The 20719-nt window shown below is 42.6% G+C and overlaps 2 protein-coding genes across 8 annotated transcripts in view; one reads left to right on the top strand and one right to left on the bottom strand.

Moving 5' to 3' along the window:
• Positions 1–12277, bottom strand: part of LOC139409339 (ubiquitin carboxyl-terminal hydrolase 24-like) — a 43283-nt gene extending 31006 nt beyond the window's left edge. For 5 of the 6 annotated variants that reach the window (XR_011634395.1, XM_071154337.1, XM_071154339.1 and 2 more), the window contains exons 1-11: positions 11887–12277; positions 2765–2933; positions 2557–2624; positions 2197–2340; positions 1977–2099; positions 1862–1897; positions 1678–1743; positions 1313–1378; positions 1147–1221; positions 764–922; positions 537–651 (exon numbers count right to left, since the gene is read on the bottom strand). Coding sequence is in view for 5 of the 6 variants with exons in the window: in XM_071154337.1 (XP_071010438.1) it covers positions 537–651; positions 764–922; positions 1147–1221; positions 1313–1378; positions 1678–1743; positions 1862–1897; positions 1977–2099; positions 2197–2340; positions 2557–2624; positions 2765–2933; positions 11887–12159 (1294 nt within the window). In the remaining variant the exon portion in view is untranslated. Of the gene's footprint in view, positions 1–536; positions 652–763; positions 923–1146; positions 1222–1312; positions 1379–1677; positions 1744–1861; positions 1898–1971; positions 2100–2196; positions 2341–2556; positions 2625–2764; positions 2934–11886 lie in introns of those variants that run through there. The other variant, XM_071154342.1, reaches the window with a different exon arrangement.
• Positions 12277–16850, top strand: LOC139409340 (biogenesis of lysosome-related organelles complex 1 subunit 2-like). Of its 2 annotated transcripts, XM_071154344.1 has the most exons (6): positions 12277–12374; positions 12696–12880; positions 13433–13549; positions 13712–13831; positions 13955–14059; positions 14500–16850. In XM_071154344.1, the coding sequence occupies exons 2-6, from the start codon at positions 12706–12708 to the stop codon at positions 14529–14531; spliced, it is 549 nt and encodes a 182-aa protein (XP_071010445.1). In that variant the 5' UTR covers positions 12277–12374; positions 12696–12705; the 3' UTR covers positions 14532–16850. The 2 variants fall into 2 exon arrangements, with proteins under 2 accessions (XP_071010445.1, XP_071010444.1); XM_071154343.1 differs by lacking the exon at positions 12277–12374 and having other exon boundaries at positions 13433–13561.
• Positions 16851–20719: the final 3869 nt, after the last annotated feature.

The raw sequence follows: 20719 nt of genomic DNA, 5'->3' as shown, positions 1-20719 counted from the left end.
CCTGGAATACACACTCCACAGTTATATTACTGGTCTATGTTACCTGGAATACACACTCCACAGTTATATTACTGGTCTATGTTACCTGGAATACACACTCCACAGTTATATTACTGGTCTATGTTACCTGGAATACACACTCCACAGTTATATTACTGGTCTATGTTACCTGGAATACACACTCCACAGTTATATTACTGGTCTATGTTACCTGGAATACACACTCCACAGTTATATTACTGGTCTATGTTACCTGGAATACACACTCCACAGTTATATTACTGGTCTATGTTACCTGGAATACACACTCCACAGTTATATTACTGGTCTATGTTACCTGGAATACACACTCCACAGTTATATTACTGGTCAATGTTACCTGGAATACACACTCCACAGTTATATTACTGGTCTATGTTACCTGGAATACACACTCCACAGTTATATTACTGGTCTATGTTACCTGGAATCACTAGTCAAGATAATAGAATAACATAAATAGTAATATGTTGTTCCATTGTTAACATCGTCTTTACCCTCCAGTGCTATTGAGAGGACAGAGTTTTCCACCAGCCAGTCCAGCAGTCTGTCTGTGTCAATGGCATTCTTCACCGTCTTAGACACAGTACTCTCCTCGATCAGCTTAGTTACCTAGACACAAACACATTTTATATAACAAGAAACATCCACATGCAGAGTAACATAATAATAAGGAGAGCGGTTTGACCTCTAACTCTTGACATTGTAACCCCTGACCTCTCACCTCTTTGAGGGAGTTCATTTTGGTGGAAAAGTGAGGAGTCTTCAACATGCGTAGCAGAGTGTCCAGGCGTAGGTCGTCCACAACAGTTACCAGGGCAGTCTGGAACCTCATACACAGCAGTTTGATGGCCGACAGCAGCTCTGGGATGCTCACCAGCCTCTACAGGAGGCGAGGGGAATATAAATGATGAGCCATCACCTTACACTGCATTCATAGGAAACTCTGAACAGTCAGTCTGGGAAACAAAGATTCGCTTCAGACATGGAAGCGCATAATGAACGATTTTGGACGTTGGACACTTATATTTCTAAAGTTTCCGGGAGCTTTCCAGGGTATGTAGAACAGGGCATTGTGGGTATATAGAGCAGGGGGTATTGTGGTACCTTGTCTTTGAGATCTTTCTCCTCAAGGTTCTGAACGTAGGTGATCATCTTATGGATAACAGGATCCAACATGGGCTACATACACAAACGTAATTATTAGCCTCATTAACTAATCAACAATGCTGAGGATGTAACATTTGACGCATGGTGGAGGAAAAGATGTTACCTGCACAAGGCTGGAGTTGAGGTATTCTGCACACACAGCTAGGGGCTGGACCAGAGCAGACACACACTGCAGAGACACACACAGTTACAAACACACATAGTCTCAAAAACCAGAGTGGTCGTCTCCCACGGGCGAGGGGGTGGGGGGCTTGGGCAGCTGCATTCTCCGGTGCCAGAGAGAGATTAACATGCTAATGGTGGAGATCATCTGGGCTGTGAGAGGGATCAAATATGTGTGTGGTTCCGGTTAGGATCCTCAAAAGGAGCGATTCACACAAGGAGGCCTAAGAGTAGGCACACAACGGAGCATTTATCTGAGCGAGGCTTCAGGACTGTGTGTGTGTGTGTGTGTGTGTGTGTCCTTACCCCAATCTCTATCTCCTCGGTATTGAGTTTAGCCTGGATAGCAGTGAACCCTCCCATCTCTCCAAACTAGAGAGAGAGCAAGAAAAAAAGGACATGAAGAGAGAAACACAGTCACATCACTAAATACAGCAACAACACTGAACTATCACCGATATGTGTGTGTGCGTGTGTAGGTGGGGCTTACCAGATTGACCAAGTCTACCAGCCAGCCATGAGGCTCCTGTAGAAACAAAGGCACACATACATAGGTGATCAGTCAGTCATGTTTTTGTCCTAGAGCAACAACCATGTGACCTCACCTTCTGGTAGTTGTTGCTAGGCGACACAGCGAACATGGCTTCCTCTCCAAACACCTCGCTCCAGTTCCTCTGACACGCCTTCATACGGTTCTTAAAGTGGTACTCATTGTCTGGGTTGAAGGCCTGCACACAGAGACAGAGAGGTTATCCTTTGTAAGGGTGGTGTGATGTGATGGAGTAGCATGTGTGTACTATATGTAACAGGTGTTTGTATACCCACCATAGCCAGTACTCCCATTAGCCCAACAGGTATGGGTTCCTGTTTGACCCTCTCAGCCACCAGTTCCACCAGTAACATCAACATGTTATAGATCCCCTCATGGATCTCTGTCCCCCACTTATGGACAGCACTACTGGTCAGGAGCTACAAGAAGGGAGAGAGCGAGGGCAGGAGGAAGTAGAGTCAGTGAAAGCGGCAAAATTACACTAAACAGTCCTGTTAAAAAAAGTATTCCTTTCTTGAAACTGGTGTTATAAACAGGTTATACAGCGCTCACTCATAAGTGTTATATTTATACACACACCTCGTCTTCTTAAAGGTTCATGCATGCACACACACACACACACACACACGACTCACCTTCTTAAAGGCCTCGTGCATACACCGGTCCATAAACCGCTTACAGTTCTCATCTGCATCTGCCAGACCTGAGAGAGAGAGTGTGAGCGGAGGAGAAAGCGAGAGAGACTGTAGTTATTGTTTAACAACTGGGTGCAAAATAATAATGTGTGAAAAGCATTCAACAGGGACAACATGACACAAAACCCACACAATCACTCTCTCTTACCGTGTTTGGCTAAGCAGGTGGCTGCGACCAGACATCTGCCCAGTGACTCCTCTCTCTTGTAGGGGATGGACCAGTGGTCAGTGAACACTCGGCTCTCCAGTTCATACAGGTTAGTGGTGGGGAACTCCATACTGCCCCCAGAACAGTTCCCATTCTCATCATTACTCCTCTGAAACACAAACACTTTATAGTTCTACTGTACTTATGATGCTTTATGACAGTGTTAACAGGATGATGGAGAGGAGGGTGTGTGTGTGTTTTGCCCATTCAGTAATGCATACCAATATATGATGGATGGAAGGAGAGAGAGAGAAGCGTCAGGTTTCAGCGCTCCTCCTTCATAGAAAGAAGTGGAGCGTTAAAGTCTGGATGGAGATGAGCTTTTCTCTAAGACGCAAAGGTCAACAGGCAAACATTCCACGGTTGGGAAGCACCTACCAATCAGAAACCTCCGAACAGCACAGTCCAATCAGATACCTCTGAGGTTAAGACAGTATGGACAACTGTTGACCTACCACTTACAGAATAACTGTGGATTAACAAGTGGCCAGTTTCCCCAGACTGAGTCAACTCCAGGATCACTAAGCATGTTTATAGGAGAATCTCCATAGAATGATGTTTTAGTCTAGAAATAAACTGATCTGGGTTAATAGATAGAAAAACAGCTCCAGGTAGTAACTAGCTGCTGCTGATCCAATAGACAGTTAGCACTGTCAGTGTTAGCACTGTTTCCTGTCAGCATTAGGCATATTAACACAGTAATGATAACAGGACTAGTGTTGTTTTCCTGCATGAGGAGAAGGGGAGGACTGGAGCTCTGGGCTTCTCTCAGGGGGACAGGGTGTGGTGTCTGTGTCTTTCCGGTGTGTGTGTTTTTATGTGTGTGTGTGTGTGTGTGTGTGTGTGTGTGTGTGTTGCACAGGGCAGCTAAGTAACTGAGCCCCTAGTATGTCTGGCATATGAGACTGCAGGGCTGTGTGTGTGTGTGTGTGTAGAGCTATAATTAGGATGGGAACGCAGGGCCACAGACCTGTGACATGCATCCTAAGGCACAAACAGCAGAGACACATAACAAGCTGGAGAGGATGGAGGACAAAGAATGGGATAGAGGGAGGGAGGGTGTCTGGTACAATGGTCTGAATGTGAAATATTATTTTAACCTGGATGGACACGTTTAATTTAAAAACAAAACAAGGCTGCTTTGATGTCACAGTGCACTGTTCCTGGAAAATGGGGTACATTTAAAAACATTTCGCAACACTGTGCCCTACTGAATGCAACCCCGGTGTCGTGTTCCTTCTTAGGGACCGCTTGTCTTCAGCACCTCAACATCCCACTAAATCAACAACACCAGACACACCCTGGTGAGCAACGTCACCCTACACACCATTTCCCACAGCAATGAAGACATCTGACATGATCTACTGTGTGTAGCGAACAGAGACGTACCCACCAGAACCCTAGAGAGATACACACCTGGTGGCCGCTACACATTAGGCTTCCTCTCCACCTCGTCCTTCAACAATCCTCCCCTAGATTAATCTGTACTACAGTGGCTTCCTCTCCTATCCTTCTTTTCAATAGTCTACTGAGCCATTAACTCCTTCATTAGCACTTATCTGAGCGAACTGGAATTGTGAGAGCCAATACCATTCACCTTCACCAGTCCAGTTTGGAAATGCAGTTTTGCAAATACATTTTATCTCCAGGTGTGCATTCTCTATGCACGGCATTTACTGAGTGAAAACAGACAACTGTTGACTTGCTGTTGAAGCACCCACCCCCTCCCTCTATTCTGTACATGATTGACAGCTGTCCTCCAGCTGTCCTCCATCTGAGTTCATCACACGACAAGTGTCAAACAACCAATCAAATGAAGTCATAATTGATGAACCAGTGATATTGTATATGATACTGAATCAATGCACTAGATGCAAAACTCTAGTGATCCATTGAGATTCAGAAATGCATGGTGATGTGTTGAATCAGCATGTATCTTAACTAGATAGCTGCTTATTGAACAGTGCTTACATAGATAGCTAGTTGTCTTTGCAGGCATTGTAATGTTAATGTTTAGAAAATAGCTAGCGGGAAACACTTGATGCTAGCTGGCTAAGACTGCACCTATGCTGATGCTTTTCCAGAATATACCGACCCTACGGCCTGAACATTGCCAAGCATCACTTGCGGTACGGTTTCGGAAGCATATGGACTTTACCTTTCATATAAAATAAATAATTTTCTAAAAACTAAAAAAGGTTCAATCGCTACACACTTTTATAGGATTAGTATTTCCACACGGCCATATTTCCATGTTACAGACAGGAGACAGACAGGAGACAGAGTGGAGACAGAGTGGAGACAGGAGACAGACAGGAGACAGAGTGGAGACAGACAGGAGCCAGACAGGAGACAGAGAGGAGACAGAGTGGAGACAGAGTGGAGACAGACAGGAGACAGACAGGAGACAGAGTGGAGACAGACAGGAGACAGAGTGGAGACAGAGTGGAGACAGAGTGGAGACAGACAGGAGACAGACAGGAGACAGAGTGGAGACAGAGTGGAGACAGAGTGGAGACAGAGTGGAGACAGACAGGAGACAGGAGACAGACAGGAGACAGAGTGGAGACAGAGTGGAGACAGGAGACAGACAGAGTGGAGACAGACAGGAGACAGAGTGGAGACAGAGTGGAGACAGAGTGGAGACAGACAGGAGACAGGAGACAGACAGGAGACAGAGTGGAGACAGAGTGGAGACAGACAGGAGACAGACAGGAGACAGAGTGGAGACAGAGTGGAGACAGAGTGGAGACAGACAGGAGACAGAGTGGAGACAGACAGGAGACAGAGTGGAGACAGACAGGAGACAGAGTGGAGACAGACAGGAGACAGACAGGAGACAGACAGGAGACAGACAGGAGACAGAGTGGAGACAGACAGGAGACAGACAGGAGACAGAGTGGAGACAGAGTGGAGACAGACAGGAGACAGAGTGGAGACAGACAGGAGACAGAGTGGAGACAGAGTGGAGACAGACAGGAGACAGAGTGGACTACCTGTGCCAATTAGATACAGGGACTTCAGAAAGTCTTCACTCCCCTTGACTTTTTACACATTTTCTTGTGTTACAGCCTGAATTTAAAATGAATTCAATTGAGATATTTGGTCACTGGCCTACACCCAATAGCCCATAACATCAAAGTGGAGTTGTTTAAGAAATGTTTACAAAATAATAAAGAATGAAAAGCTGAAATGTCTTGAGTCAACCCCTTTGTTATAACATGCCTAAATAAGTTCAAATGAAAAACAATTGCTTAACATGTCACATAATAAGTTGTATGGACTCACTGTGCGTGCAATAATAGTGTTTAATAACATTACTTTTGAATGAATACCTCATCTCTGTACCCCACACAGTCAAGCAGTGAATTTCAAACAGATTCAACCACAAAGATCAGGAAGGTTTTCTAACGCCTCGCAAAAAAGAACACGTATTGGTAGATGGGTAAAAAAAAGCAGACATTGAATTGAGCATGGTGAAGTTACTAATTACACTTTGGATGATGTATCAATACACCCAATCACTACAAAGACGTCTTTCCTAGCTCAGTTACCGGAGAGGAAAGAAACCGCTCAGAGATTACACAACAAGGCCAATGGTGACTTTACAACAGTTAGTTTAATGACTGTAATATGAGAAAACTGAGGATGGATTAACAACATTGTAGTTACTCCACAATAGTAACCTTATGACAGAGTAAAAAGAAGGAAGCCTGTACAGAATAAAAATATTTAATTTATTTAACCTTTATTTAACTAAGAAAGTCAGTTAAGAACAAATTATTATTTACATTGACTGCCTACGAATTCTGTTTGCAATAAAGGCACTAAAGTAAAACTGTAGAAAATGTGGCAAAGAAATTGACTTTTTGTCCTGAATACAAAGTGCTATGTTTGGGGCAAATCCAACAGAACACGTCACTGAGTACCACTCTTGGGTATGCTTTTCATCGGCAAGGACTAGGGAGTATATTTTAAGAATAAATGGAAACGGGCTAGGTCTAAGCACAGGCAAATTCCTAGAGGAAAACCTGGTTCAGTCTGCTTTCCAACAGACACTAAAATTCCCCTTTCAGCAGGACAATAACCTAAAACACAAAGCCAAATATACACTGGAGTTGTTTACCAAGATGACATTGGATGTTCCTAAGTCGCCTAGTTACAGTTTTGACTTAAATCGAATCTATGGCAAGATTTTAAAATAGCTGTCTAGCAATGATCAACAACCAACTTGACAGAGCTTGAAAAATGTTGTACAATCCAGGTGTGCAAAGCTCTTAAAGACTTACCCAGAAAGACTGATATCTGTAGTCGCTGCCAAAGGTGATTCTAACATGTGACTCAGGGTTGTGAATACTTACGTAAATTAGATATTTCTGTATTTCATTTTCAATAAATTAGCAAACATTTCTAAAAACGTGTAGAAAAGAAAATATGAATACATTTTGAATTCAGGCTGTAACAAAAGAAAATGTGGAATAAGTCAAGAGTATAAATACTTTCTGAAGGCCCTGTATCTGCATCTCTGAAACAAAAAGGAAGCCACAAACCTGTTGTCACTGAAATATACTGTCGGCTGCAACTGTGTTAAAATCGGTGAAAACAGTGCACAGTAAGTGTGTATTTCGAAATAATTTTGATGTGATATGAAAGTAGAGGGATTTATGTCTCTAGAACCATAATTGAGAATCTATTCATGTTTAGATGGAGTATTTGTCTGTTTTGGCTTCCAGAGAAATGTCCCCTTTAAACAGAACATGGTCTAAGGAGTAACACTAGTAACACTTTAATCCAATATTGGGTTAATCCCATTCCTGCATTGAGGTAAGTTTCCAACCCATATCTTGCGCCAGCTCCACCGTTTCTAAAGGCCAATTTATGTTTGCAGTCCGGAGGCTCCAGGAGGGTGTGACGCAATTGCGGAGCATCTAGAGGCTTGCGAAGGCCAAAATGAGCTCAAAATGATGCCGTGCGCCTCCCAAATTTTGTAACAATGAGGGGGTTCTGTATAGCTCCGCATTGACATGATTGGTAGACGGTAGGCGGGGGCGGTATATCCTATATAACACAAACTCACTTCCTTGACAGCAAACATGGAGAACTTTGACAACAAGATATCATAACAAGTTCACAAATAACAAAAGATATTTATGATACCTCATGTAGGGATTTCAAAGACATGAAAATGAGTGAACTCCTGGAAAGAGATCGGGAGGTAACGGGAATAGTTGTGGTAAAGAGGTCAATGGAATGTAGACCGTGGGGATAGAACATTTACCAAATCTGATCTAACAAAGTGGATATTTGTCAAATTCGTCATGATTGATGCATTACAGGCCCACAATATGATCACTGAATTCAGATTTGGATATATTTGGCTGTTATCGCTGCATAACATTTAGAAGTTGTCTCTTTTCAGGTTTAGAAAAAGTGACTGCTAAATGATGACTCCCATTTGTATAAGCTGGTAGCATAGCTAGCATACATTAAATCGGTGTGGTAGTCAAAGTAGTTTTTAACTGTAATGCAGTTGATTGCTGACATGAACATGTATTGAGGTTGACATCCATACAAGCATTATATTCTGATTTGTACCTCGACAGTGTGAAATACACATAAATAATAGCCTAAATGTAGGCTAATTTTACTGGGGGGGCAATGGGGAGACTTGGGATGGAGAGGCAGGTGGGGAAACAGTGCTGTCTTTTTACTTCATGCTATCTTGGCTGAGCTCCTATTTTAACCACCGGGAAAGGGACTCCAACATCTCAGAAGAGGTAAGGTCTTGTCTTTTCATCTAGCCAGTTGCTTGTAATTAGCTGGATGGTTGTAGAGATTAGCCCTGAATCACTACGAGTGGTGCGGTGCAGACCAATTTATTGGATGTGTATGACAGCTCCCCGTAGCGCAAGAAGTATGACTGTTCTGACTTCTGTGGAGGACCCATCACAGTAAATACTGTACCAATAAAATGTATTTATAAAGCACTTTTTACATTAGCAGATGTCATAAAGTCCTGTACAGAAACACAGCCTAAAACCCCAAACAGCAAGCAATGCAGATGTAGAAGCACGGCGGCTAGGAAAACTCCCTAGAAAGGCAGGACCCTAGGATGAAACCTAGAGGAATCAGGCTCTGAGGGGTGGCCAGTCCTCTTCTGGCTGTGCAGGGTGGAGATGGTACATGGCCATTGTATGGCCACTGCAGACATGGGATAAACCACGCATTTAAAGCGGGAATTACAACGTTTTAAATACTTTGCAGATATGAAACAATCAGTCAATCATAACATCAGTCAAAAATATTTATTTTATGCTTCAAAACAAACTTTATAAGAGGTTTAAAAAATAGGTTTGATTTTACTCAAACTTCCATGATGTACAGTAAGGCATTGTTGTTAATATAATTCACCAATACATTTCTTGGTAGTCCAAAAAATATTGCTATCAGGTTGTAAATCACAGCTGGCCTGGTACATCGTTTGCTGCCTCCACCCATTGGAGATGCACGGTTTCAATTAATCAATATTTTGAACAAAAACGGACGACTGTAACTAAGGCTGGGAATGTCAATACAATCAAAATAACAAGGGCAATAATCACAAGTCATTCATATAGTGGCTAATAGGCTAGCGCATGTGTCAAAAACACGGATCGCGGGCCGAATAGGACAAAAAAGTGAGTATAAATGAGTCAACCGTTTCTACTTTCTAAAATTACAGCCTAATGCGCTCGCATCAGTGAATTCAACTTCAATTGCGCTGCTTTAGTGTGTCCCGTTTATAGCCCGTAGTACTATACTAAGCTAGTGTTGAGAATCATTGAACCATCTAAATATATTTTCCATAACCAAAAATAGAACAGATCTACCGCCTTTTAGACTTCCTTTCAAGTAGAATGTTAGATCTATAACTCACATTTCTATGTGAATTTGGTTGGGTCGTTACATATTGACACTACGTTTAAATGTTACAACAACCTATAGGTACATTTGCTATTTTGAGTTATGAAATACTTTTTGATTATGCACATCTGCAAGCAAAGCAGCAAAGGCTGGACGAATATGATTTCTTTCTTCTTTTGTATTAATATGTTAAAATGCTACACATTTTTTTCTAATAAAACAATGACCAGTTTGGGTTGGGTTGTTTTATTTTTTTTTGTCAAATATGGCCCATGCGCTGATTGAGTTTGACACCACTGGGCTACCGTATTCATTTATGTAGCAGCTACTTATTTATCAAGCTAAAAACCCAGAGCCTAACGTTAGCTAGTTAGCTTCTGGGAGGATGTCATGTCATTGGAGGAGTGGGTGAGTGCGACTTTTTTCCCCTCATATCGTTTTTCGGTGGCTATAGCTAGAGCTGCAGGTGTAATTTGGTTAGATAGCAAGAAATGTGAATCACTTTGCTAGCTAGTTATGCTGAACTTGAACAACTTATCCACAGTTAGCATATCAAATGTATTTGTCATCGATCAAATGGGTGCGAAGGCAAGTTCCCATTCATTTGTCAAAAAGTGGGTTGGGACAAGCATGCATTGGTAGGCACGCTGCAGAAGAACGAGCAGGCTACTATTCCCCATCGTTAATCAGTGCAATTTTGAGGGACAACTAGCTGAAAAAGTTTGAGGGTTTATCCAATGTTCCCTCATTAGATTTGACCTCATATCGCTCTAGCTAGCATTAGTTTTGATCTTGTTGTTGTTGTTTATGTGCATAGGCAACTGAGGGAGAGATCCTACCTTTTTCATGGTTTGTTCCCAAGAGGACTCCTGTGTTATTTACATATTTGCAGAAATTCATTCAGGTGTATTTTGTGGCTTTTGGCAAATGCGTTCTAATGATCTATAATCGTGCTGTTGTAACTTCGTGTAAAGACGCCAGTTCAAAGTGAATGATGGCAGGCCTGTGTGGCAAATGGTTTATTTGCATATGGGCCTACTTGTAGCTCTGATTGGCTATGATGCACCGGTCTGCGTAAACTCTGGTCCTGGACAAGATATGTTTTTAGGTTTTATTTATTAATTAATTCATTGTACAAATGCACAGCCGCATTCCCATTCTATATTGCTATAGAATTTTCACAAACGTCTTACTATATTTGATTCCCAAACATTCTATGAATTTATGAACACTTAGATATGGTCATTTAAGTTCACTTGTCTGAAAATGTTTTTATTTTTTTTAATGTAAAAAAAGGGGTTTATATTAACATATGGTATGAGATTTAATGTTGCTAAAACGCTGTCAGTTCCACTTTAATGTAACCATGACTGTGTTCCAACACCAGTGCAACTCATTGTAAACTAGCGTAAAGGTAGGGTCGGTATCTTCTGGCAAGCTGATGTTCAGACATTTTAACTTGTGGTTCTGACGGGTATGTGAGACATCAAGTTGTCAGTGAACTACAAACCATTTAAAGAGCTTTGATTATAAAATGTTTAGCACAAAATGGCCATATCAGGTTAGCCACAGGCGGTTGCGAAATCGCACCGTCTCACTCCACTAGTACAGCTATATATCCAGCTAGCGTACAATCTGCTCAGCTGTATGCAGACGTGCATTTTCCCAAGAGTGCGGAGATCACCACATTCACTCTCTGCAGACCTTTATCGGCAACTATTGCAAAACACTAACTAGTTGTTTAAAGTAAACTAACCCGCTGGTTTGCCTAATGTAGATTCGCGCAACGACCATATCCCCTCCCCCAAGCGTTGGACTAGCTAGCTACATACAGTAACCAACAAGCTAGGCAAATCTACGTTCCTGATGTTGGCTAGTGCACCCATTTTCAATATTGATCATCAAAGTACTGAATTTGCAACTCAGCTAGCCGAGGTCTGTCGAATTTTGTAGCCCGAGATTGAGAAATTACGTCCCGCATGCCGCGGGTTTTCCCTCCCTATTTTGACAGCAAGGCATGAGTATAGCGCGCTATGGAATGCTATGAGCGAGCTCTTTCTCCCCATTTAGCCGGCATCGCTAGCTAGTAGCTTTCATGCTAACTAGCTTGGTGTTCTCGCTAACTAACGTAGCCAGGGAGCTACCATCCTCAGCCTTACCTCGCTCTCCACCACATCGTGGTAAGCGGGGGGTGGGTCGAACCCTCCAGTCCCAGTCCGCCCTGTGGTCTCCGCGTCTCCACATGGGCCCGGGGCAGGGCCACTCTCCATCGGCTCATATCCATACCCAAGCCCGGGGCTTTCGTTGGTCAGGAGCGCCACAGCCTCGTTGATGTCGTTTTTCGCCAGGCGTAGCGCCTTGCGTATAGCCACAGGATCTGGGAAACCCATGCAGAGGAGGGTCGTCATGTGTTGCTCCTCTTCTGTCTCCATAGTTAGGTTGTGTGCGTCTCAGGCTAGCTAGAAACGGGGTGTAAAACAGCACAGCCCTGTAACCGTGCACGGCGCCATGTTTACAGTCACACACAGGCTGTCACGATGGTTCACTGGACGCTTCCTGTGTAGAGCGTCACCACCCTGACCCACCCATTACAAGACCAGAGGACAGAGGAGCCCTCTTTCCCCCTTTTTAGTCCAAAACATATAACGTAAGGTTGACTAACTCTGCAAACACTTGTCAAACTAACATGATTCACACCGATTCGAAGTGTTAATAATGCAACATGAATACAGGAAAAACGGCATGGAAAACTCGAGCTCACTGACGTTACACTCGAACAATCTGAAAACAATAGAATATAAAACTATCAATCAATATGAATAGGAACACTATAGCTACATTAATCATGGTATTATTGTTTGTGTGGTGGTAAAGCACCTGTCAAGGAAAAGGGTGTGGCTCGAATTTGGAATTGTAGGGGGAGGAAAATAATCAATGTCACGTGAAGCTCTGTATCATGTGACTGTAGTAGATGCAAAATGGCGGCCACGGGAGAGGAGGCTGCTGAGATGGACTGCATCTCAAGAGTTTCCTTGGCCCATCCCACCGCCCTCAGCCTGGGAGGGAGCTCAGAACCCCGGGGAGAGCCTGGCGAGACTGCCACTGAGGGCCAGGAGGTTGTGACTACGGCGCCCAAGAAGCCCATCAACAGCAGTGAGTGGTGCTTGCTAGCTAGCCCTTGTTCATGACTCTCAGTTCCATTACACATACGTAATTTGATTTAGGGGTCTTCGCTAAGAGCACATACGCTCGGTCTGAATTGTGTTTTTGCATTTACTTTTTGATGTGATATGAAAGAGGGATTTATGTTTCGAGAAGCGTACTACAATTTAATTGATTCACGTTTAAAGATTGAGTTGGCTGTTTTGGCTTCAAGAGCAAATTTGCCCTCAAATGGACGAAAAGACCAGTCCTAACTGCAAGTTGATGCGCTGTTTTAGTTATTGAAAGGAAAAAGATTAGCAACTTAGCTATCTAACTATTTTATAGCTCTGTGACCATTTATCTATCTGCTGAGTTGAATTTGGTGTTAGTATCAACACATTAGAATGCAGTAGCCCTACTAAGGGAGTGGCAAATTCATCCTTCCTCCTTGGAGAACTTAGAGACCTGTTAGTTCAAATCTGAGGGAGTGGCCAGCAACATCAGGAGGTGGGATGTTTCTCAGAAATGAAAATGGTGTAACTACTATACGTCTGTGTGTAGGTGACGGTGGGGTGGAGACTGCAGAGGAGGCCGTAGAGCCAGCAGAGCCAGACATCAATGAACTCTGTACAGACATGTTCGATAAGATGGCTGTCTTCCTACAAGGAGAACTCACTGGTCTGAATATCTGTCTGTCTCCATTTGTTGTCTATACAGGCCTATATTGTCACATACTATATATATATACTGTCTTGTCTTCAGGATAACAACACCTGTCATAAGAATCTCCTGTTGTGGAGAAAATGTCATTCTCATGCTCCCCTGTTGTCCTATTCCCAGGCACCTGTGAGGACTACCATCTACTGGAGAACATGAACAAGCTGACAAGTCTGAAGTACATGGAGATGAAAGACATCAGCATCAACATCAGCAGGAACCTGCAGGACCTCAATCATAAGTGTATGTTTATTAGTCCTTCAGATGTGACAGGGACGAAATTCTCGTAGGTCTTTACGAAAACAAAGTATAACCTTAATTTAGCTGACTTTTAATTGTGTGTGACTCTTATTGTGTGTGTTGCAGACGCCAGTCTGCAGCCCTACTTAGAACAGATAAATCAAATAGAGGAACAAGTGTCTTCTCTGGAGCAGGCTGCTTACAAACTGGACACCTACTCCAAGAAGCTGGGTAACACACACACACACACACGGCTGTGGAGAGACAGGCCATATCGTCATATTGCAGGTCTATATTTATACCAGGGCTGTAAGGGGAGAAGAGACTACTGAGTTCCAGTGTGTAACCTTCACCAGACTGACTGAAGTGGTCGATATAAATGCATATCTGTATTTTCATTCTGAGTTTCTAGGACATCTTTATTAGTCTCTATTGCAGATGTACTAATAATAGCCATGATCCAGTGTTCAGCTCAACATTAATGTTAGGGATTTGATTTAGGACAGCCTGAGAGCACCCTCTGCTATTTGAGTTTACCTCTCCACCCTGAGCTCCAACAGCAGAGAGCGCTAGCACACTGTCCCAAATCAACAGCTAAAAATACACTTCTCCTGTGTGTGACTAACTGCAGGAAGGTGAGTGAGTTCATCTCTTTTTCTGTCTCTCTGCAGAGGCCAAGTTCAAAAAACTGGAGAAGCGATGAGGATTATGGAAGGAGGAATAGGGGTACTGGTCCTCCTTCACCCAAGCTGTAGACCAAACCTAACATATACGATCTGAGGAAGCAGACCCACACCTCTACATCAGCCTGATATAGAGAGGAATGGGGCAGCCTGGGGTTGGTCGGAGGAATATCCCAGATGTTACACCTAGCATTATCATTTTGGTTGGATCATTTAAGTTGCATCTTAATACCAGGTGTAGATGGCGCTTTGGGTAGTTTGTGTCCATATTCCTGTTAACATTCCAGGTCACTCTGTCAGTCCTGTCAAAATTGCTATTCACTTCCTGGATTTACTGAGTTTATCCTGAATTGTCCCCTGCTGGGTGCACACTACTGTAGAATCACCACCCTCCTAACCTAGAAGTTAGTTACACAGATGACAACCAAATTCACTTTGACTGAAGGACATTAGCTTCTTTAAATGTTTTCCTGTGCTGCTGGCATCACTGAATTAACATGACAAAATTACCTTTATGTTTTGTGTGAATACTACTGTCTCTTAAAATCGTCATACATGTGATTGTAGCTTGTGTAAAATGTATAATTTAAAAACATTAACTTTGAACTGAAAATACATTTATCAAAGAAACTGATGTCATTTCACCAGCAGATGGCAGCGGTACTCCACGTTCATACTGCAATTCTGTGTGTGTGTTTGTAAGATTCGGGGTACATTTTATTAATCAGAGACAGTGTGATCTCCCAGAGAACATTATTGATTCACATGACATTTACACAGAAACATGCCCCTGAACTTAATCAACACACAGATAACCCCCCTACTTGTATTTATTTTATTTAACGAGGTAAGTCAGTTAAGAACAAATTCTTATTTACAATAGCCTATGGGTGCTGGGATTAAAAATATAGGACAAGAGACAACACTACATAAAGACCTAAGGTGACATAGCATAGCAGTAACACATGACAACATGGTTCAAACATTATTGGGCAAGAAGGTAGAGACAATACATCACTGGAAGCAGCCACAACTGTCAGTAAGTGTCCATGATTGAGTGAAGAGATGGAGATAAAATTGTCCAGTTTGAGTGATTTTTGCAGCTTGTTCTAGTAGCTAGCTGCAGATTACTGAAAAGAGGAGGAGCCCAGGGATGTGTGTGTGCTTTGGGGACCTTTAACAGCATGTGACTGGCAGGGCAGGACAGGTTGGAGTGCTACTGAGTTGGTTGTTCAGGTTTAAGCCAGGTGTGCTGCGTTAGATAACTAGCGTGTAGTTCACCCATGCTTTGTCTCCCTGGAGTAGTTCTAATCATGTTCTGTTAGATCACAGGTGTCAAACGCTCCTCCCTTGAATTAAGGTCACTAAGAAACTCCCCTCACCTGGTTGTCTAGGGCTTAAATTAGTTTTTTTTTTACATTTTAATTTTACCCCTTTTTCTCATCACTGCAGAATGCTGTGGTAGCCATGCTGGTTAAGTGTGCCTTGAATTTTTTTTTAAATCACTGACAGTGTCAGCAGCAAAGCACCATCTCACTTCCTCCATGCTTCATGGTGGGAATCACACATGCAGAGAGATCATCTGTTCATCTACTCTGCATCTCACAAAGATATGTCGGTTGGAACCAAAAATCTCAAATTTGGACTCATCAGACCAAAGGACAGATTTCCACCGGTCTAATGTCCATTGCTCGTGTTTCTTGGCCCAAGCAAGTCTCTTCTTATTGGTGTCCTTTAGTAGTGTTTTTTTTCAAGCAATTCAACCATAAAAGCCTGATTCACGCAGTCTCCTTTGAAAAGTTGATGTTGACATGTGTCTTACTTGAACTCTGTGAAGAATTTATTTGAGGTGCAGTTAACTAATGAACTTATCCTCTGCAGCAGAGGTAACTTTGGGTCTTCCTTTCCTGTAGCGGTCCTCATGAGAGCCAGTTTCATCATAACGCTTGATGTTTTTTGCGACTGCACTTGAAGCTTTCAGTTCTTGAAATTTGACTGATTGACTGACCTTCATGTCTTAAAGTAATGATGGACTGTCATTTCTCTTTGCTTATTTGATCTGTTCTTGCCATAATATGGACTTGTTATTTTGCCAAATAGGACTTGCTTCTGTATACCACCCCTACCATGTCACATCACAACTGATTAGCTCGAACACATTAAGAAGGAAAGAAATTACACAAATTAACTTTTAACAAGGCACACCTACTTTGAAGAATGTCAAATATATTTAGATTTGTTTAACACTTTTTTGGTTACTATATGTGTTATTTCATAGATTTGGTGTCTTCACTATTCTACGATGTAGACAATAGTAAAAATAAAGAAAAACTGTTGAATGAGTAGGTGTCCAAATGTTTTGACTGGGACTGTGTGCCTCATCACAGTTCTATCACAGAGATCTACGCAGACTTCACTGTATAGTTTCTGCTCTGACATGCACTGTCAACTGTGGGACCTTTATATAGACTGGTGTGTTTCTTTCTTAATCATGTCCAAACAAATGAATTGGCCACAAGGGGACTCCAATCAAGCTGTAGTGACGTATCAAGGATGATCAAAGGAAAATGGATGCACCTGAGCTCAGCTTGGAGTGTCATAGCAAAGGGGTGTAAATATATGTAAATGAGATATTTCTGTATTTCCAAAATGTCTCAACATGTTCCCACTTTGTCCTTATGGGGCATTGTGGGTAGATGGGTGAGGAAAAAATACATGTAATCCATTTAGAATTGAAGTGGTATGAATAGGAATTAGGAATAAAGTGACTAGGCAACAGAATAAATCATAAACAGTAGCAGCAGCATATGTGATGAGTCAAAGTTAGTGCAAAAATGGTCAGTGCAGGTAGTCTGGGTAGTTGTTTGGTTAACTATTTAACCGACTATTTAACAGTCTTATGGCTTATAAACTGGGGTAGAAACTGTTTAGGGTCCTGTTGGTTCCAGACTTGGTGCCTCTGTACCGCTTTCCGTGCAGTAGCAGAGAGAACAGTGTAGAGAGAACAGGGACACACCTCTGCACCATTACCACAGCTGCTCGCTGAACTTAAATATCGGACAAGCTTTCTATAGACTATACATGTTCCTTGCTTTCCTCAACTCGGTTGTCTGCGCGCCACGGGGCTGTCCCTTTAAGTGCCCATACAGTTTACGCTTTTATATGAATCTGTGTACCCATCGACAGACGAACACAGCCTGACAATCACACACTCTAGGACAGTGGCTTTCAGACCTATCCTTAGGGACCCCACACCACACTGTTGGGTAAGTGAGGAATTCTTAGAAAGCTCAGTTGTATTCTTTGTGTTTGTGTTTGTGGGTGTGTGTGTTTTCTGATTTGATATATGGTTTGATCTCTGGTCCGAGCACCATGTCTAACTGGGAAAGGATCTCACACACAGCAGGTCTTTCAGACCTACAGGCACCTGAGTCCCTCTGTGTGAGACTGGGGAGGGGTCAGATGGACTTTTGCATAGTGTTCATCTCCACCACATGCATGTTTGTGTGAAATTAAATGCTCCAAAATGTCTCATACCAAGACACCAACCAATGGTGACAAATACTGAACACCACTAACCCCAGAGTGAACAGCACGGTGCCTTGCTTGGCCTGCAGAACTTTCTAGAGTTTCTAGCAGCCATCTTCTGTCCAGATAATTAGTGCTGGTCAGTCAGTGGTCACGTCATTGTTGTGGTTGACACGTAATATGGCTGACGGAGAAACACAGAACTCTTCTTTGTCTTTGTTGGTTGTTTTCTGTTTTCAGACCTCAAACCAACATGTGATAAATGATTTAGAGCTATGTTTACCAATAACTCCCCCCTCCCCCCACACTCCCCTCCATTCTCTCTGTCCTGAGTTAGAGTTGGAAGCTACTCTGTCAGAAGTAGGCTCACAGCAGGGAGTGTGTGTGTGTGTGTGTGTGTGTGTGTGTGTGTGTGTGTGTGTGTGTGTGTGTGTGTGTGTGTGTGTGTGTGTGTGTGTGTGTGTGTGTGTGTGTGTGTGTGTGTGTGTGTGCCACAAAACAACCACCTTCATGGGGTGACTCCTAACTTCATAAAGATGTTTTGGAACCGAAGCAGAGTTTGTGTGTGTGTGCGCATCATGCAGGCGGGCATGTGTGTGTGTGCGTCGTGCAGGTGGGCGTGTGTGTGTGTGTGTGGTTCTGGACATTCTTGTGCACTCTGACAACAGGGCTAGACTGGACAGCTATACTGTAATGTTGCTGTTGCTGGTCCAGCCATAAAAGAGAGAAAGAGATGATATCTGTGTAAAAGGTAAAGAGAGAGACAGAGACCAACTGTATTGACCTCCATGCCTCCTCTCTGTGTCTCTGACCCCCACAGCATGGTGGCTTCATACAGGAACAAATAGGTTGAGATTTAGGTCTGTGGCGGTCATTACATTTTGTCAGCTGGTAGAGTAAAAGGTAGAGTAAAAGCCACATGACAGCCTGCTTGGAGTTTGCCAAAGGGCACCTAAAGGACTCTCAGACCATGAGAAACAAGCTTATCTGGTTTGATGAAACCAAGATTGAACTCTTTGGCCTGAATGCCAAGCATCTGGAGGAAACCTGGCACCATCCCTAAGGTGAAGCATGGTGGTGGCAGCATCATGCTTTGTGGATGTTTTTCAGTGGCATGGACTGGGAGACTAGTCAGGATCGAGGGAAAGATGAACAGAGCAAAGTACAGAGAGATCCTTGATGAAAACCTGCTCCAGGCTGCTCAGGATCTCAGACTGGGGCGAAGGTTCACCTTCCAACAGAACAATGACCCTAAGCACACAGCCAAGACAACGCAGGAGGGGCTTCGGGACAAGTCTCTGAATGTCCTTGAGTGGCCACAGTCAGACTTGAACCTGATTGAACATCTTTGGAGAGGCCTACAAATAGTTGTGCAGCGAGGCTCACCATCCAACATGACAGATCTTGAGAGGATCTGCAGAGAAGAATGGGAGAAACTCCCCAAATACAGGTGTGCCAAGCTTGTAGGGTCATTCCCAAGAAGACTCGGGCCTGTAATCACTGCCAAAGGTGTTTCAACAAAGTACTGAGTAAAGGGTCTGAATACTTATGTAAATGTAATATTTCAGTTTTATATTTTTAATACATTTGCAAAAATGTTCAAACCTGTTCTTGCTTTGTCATTATGGGGTATTGTGTAAAGATTGATGAGGGGAAAAAACAATTGAATCAATTTTAGAATAAGGCTGCAATGTAACAAAATGTGGAAAAAGTCAAGAGGTCTGAATACTTTCCGAATACACTGTATTAGGCTATTTCATCTCATTATAAATGCAGCAATGCATTAGGCTATAAATACAAATGTTCCAATAGCAGGAAAACACCATTCTCAAAAGTGACCACTAATGTGAATGTTATGCATGTAATGCTTTTATTATAAAGGTGCATTTTTATGGTGAAAATGATCTTCCCCAACTTGAAACTCACACACTGTGTATTTATACCAGTTAGTCTCTACACCCGTTGTAAAGTGGATTGATGTGCTTCATTTTAAAGAAGTTACTTGGCCACTTCAGTTGTGATAGAAACCTTATCAAAACATATATAGGCCTATGGGCTAGGCTACATGAGGTGTGTGACTATGATTTGAAAAATGCATGCGCAATTTCTTGCCTTAAGCTGGGCATCATTCACAAGTGATAATAATTCATTCACAAGTGATAATATATCATTCACAATATAATATTGTCACCCATCACACTATTCTTGATTTAGTCTTGCCTTTACATATACTAAATAATATATGTGTGAAATTAGTATTGATTTAGAATGGACCATTATCATGTACCTTTCTTGAAACAGGGCATCGATGCACTTAAATAGTGAATGGAGGATGCTTTTCACGTGGTTCATTTTCATACCAGCCAGGTAGGCTATACTCTTGTTGTAAATATAATTAATGTGCTTAATATTAGGAAAGTTGAGAAATAAGTATAGTAGGTAAGCCTATAGAAAGCTGATGGGATCCTCTTTTAAATAGAGACCATCAAAACTCTGTTTTATCACACAATTGCATTGCCTATAGAAATGTTGCGCAACATGAGCTCATGGGCTCTCATGAAGTGTTTGATTAGATTTTCAACTACATTTACATTGATGTCAGAGTGATTAGAGGGACAATAGAGTGCCGAGGACCAGGTAGTTATCAAGTTTGGTAGGCTACTAATGGCCATCAGCAGCA

The sequence above is a fragment of the Oncorhynchus clarkii genome, chromosome 5 (assembly GCF_045791955.1).
Source record: "Oncorhynchus clarkii lewisi isolate Uvic-CL-2024 chromosome 5, UVic_Ocla_1.0, whole genome shotgun sequence".
Lineage (NCBI taxonomy): Eukaryota > Metazoa > Chordata > Actinopteri > Salmoniformes > Salmonidae > Oncorhynchus > Oncorhynchus clarkii.
Note: the sequence above shows the minus strand (reverse complement) of the source record. Positions and strands in the feature narration are given on the sequence as shown.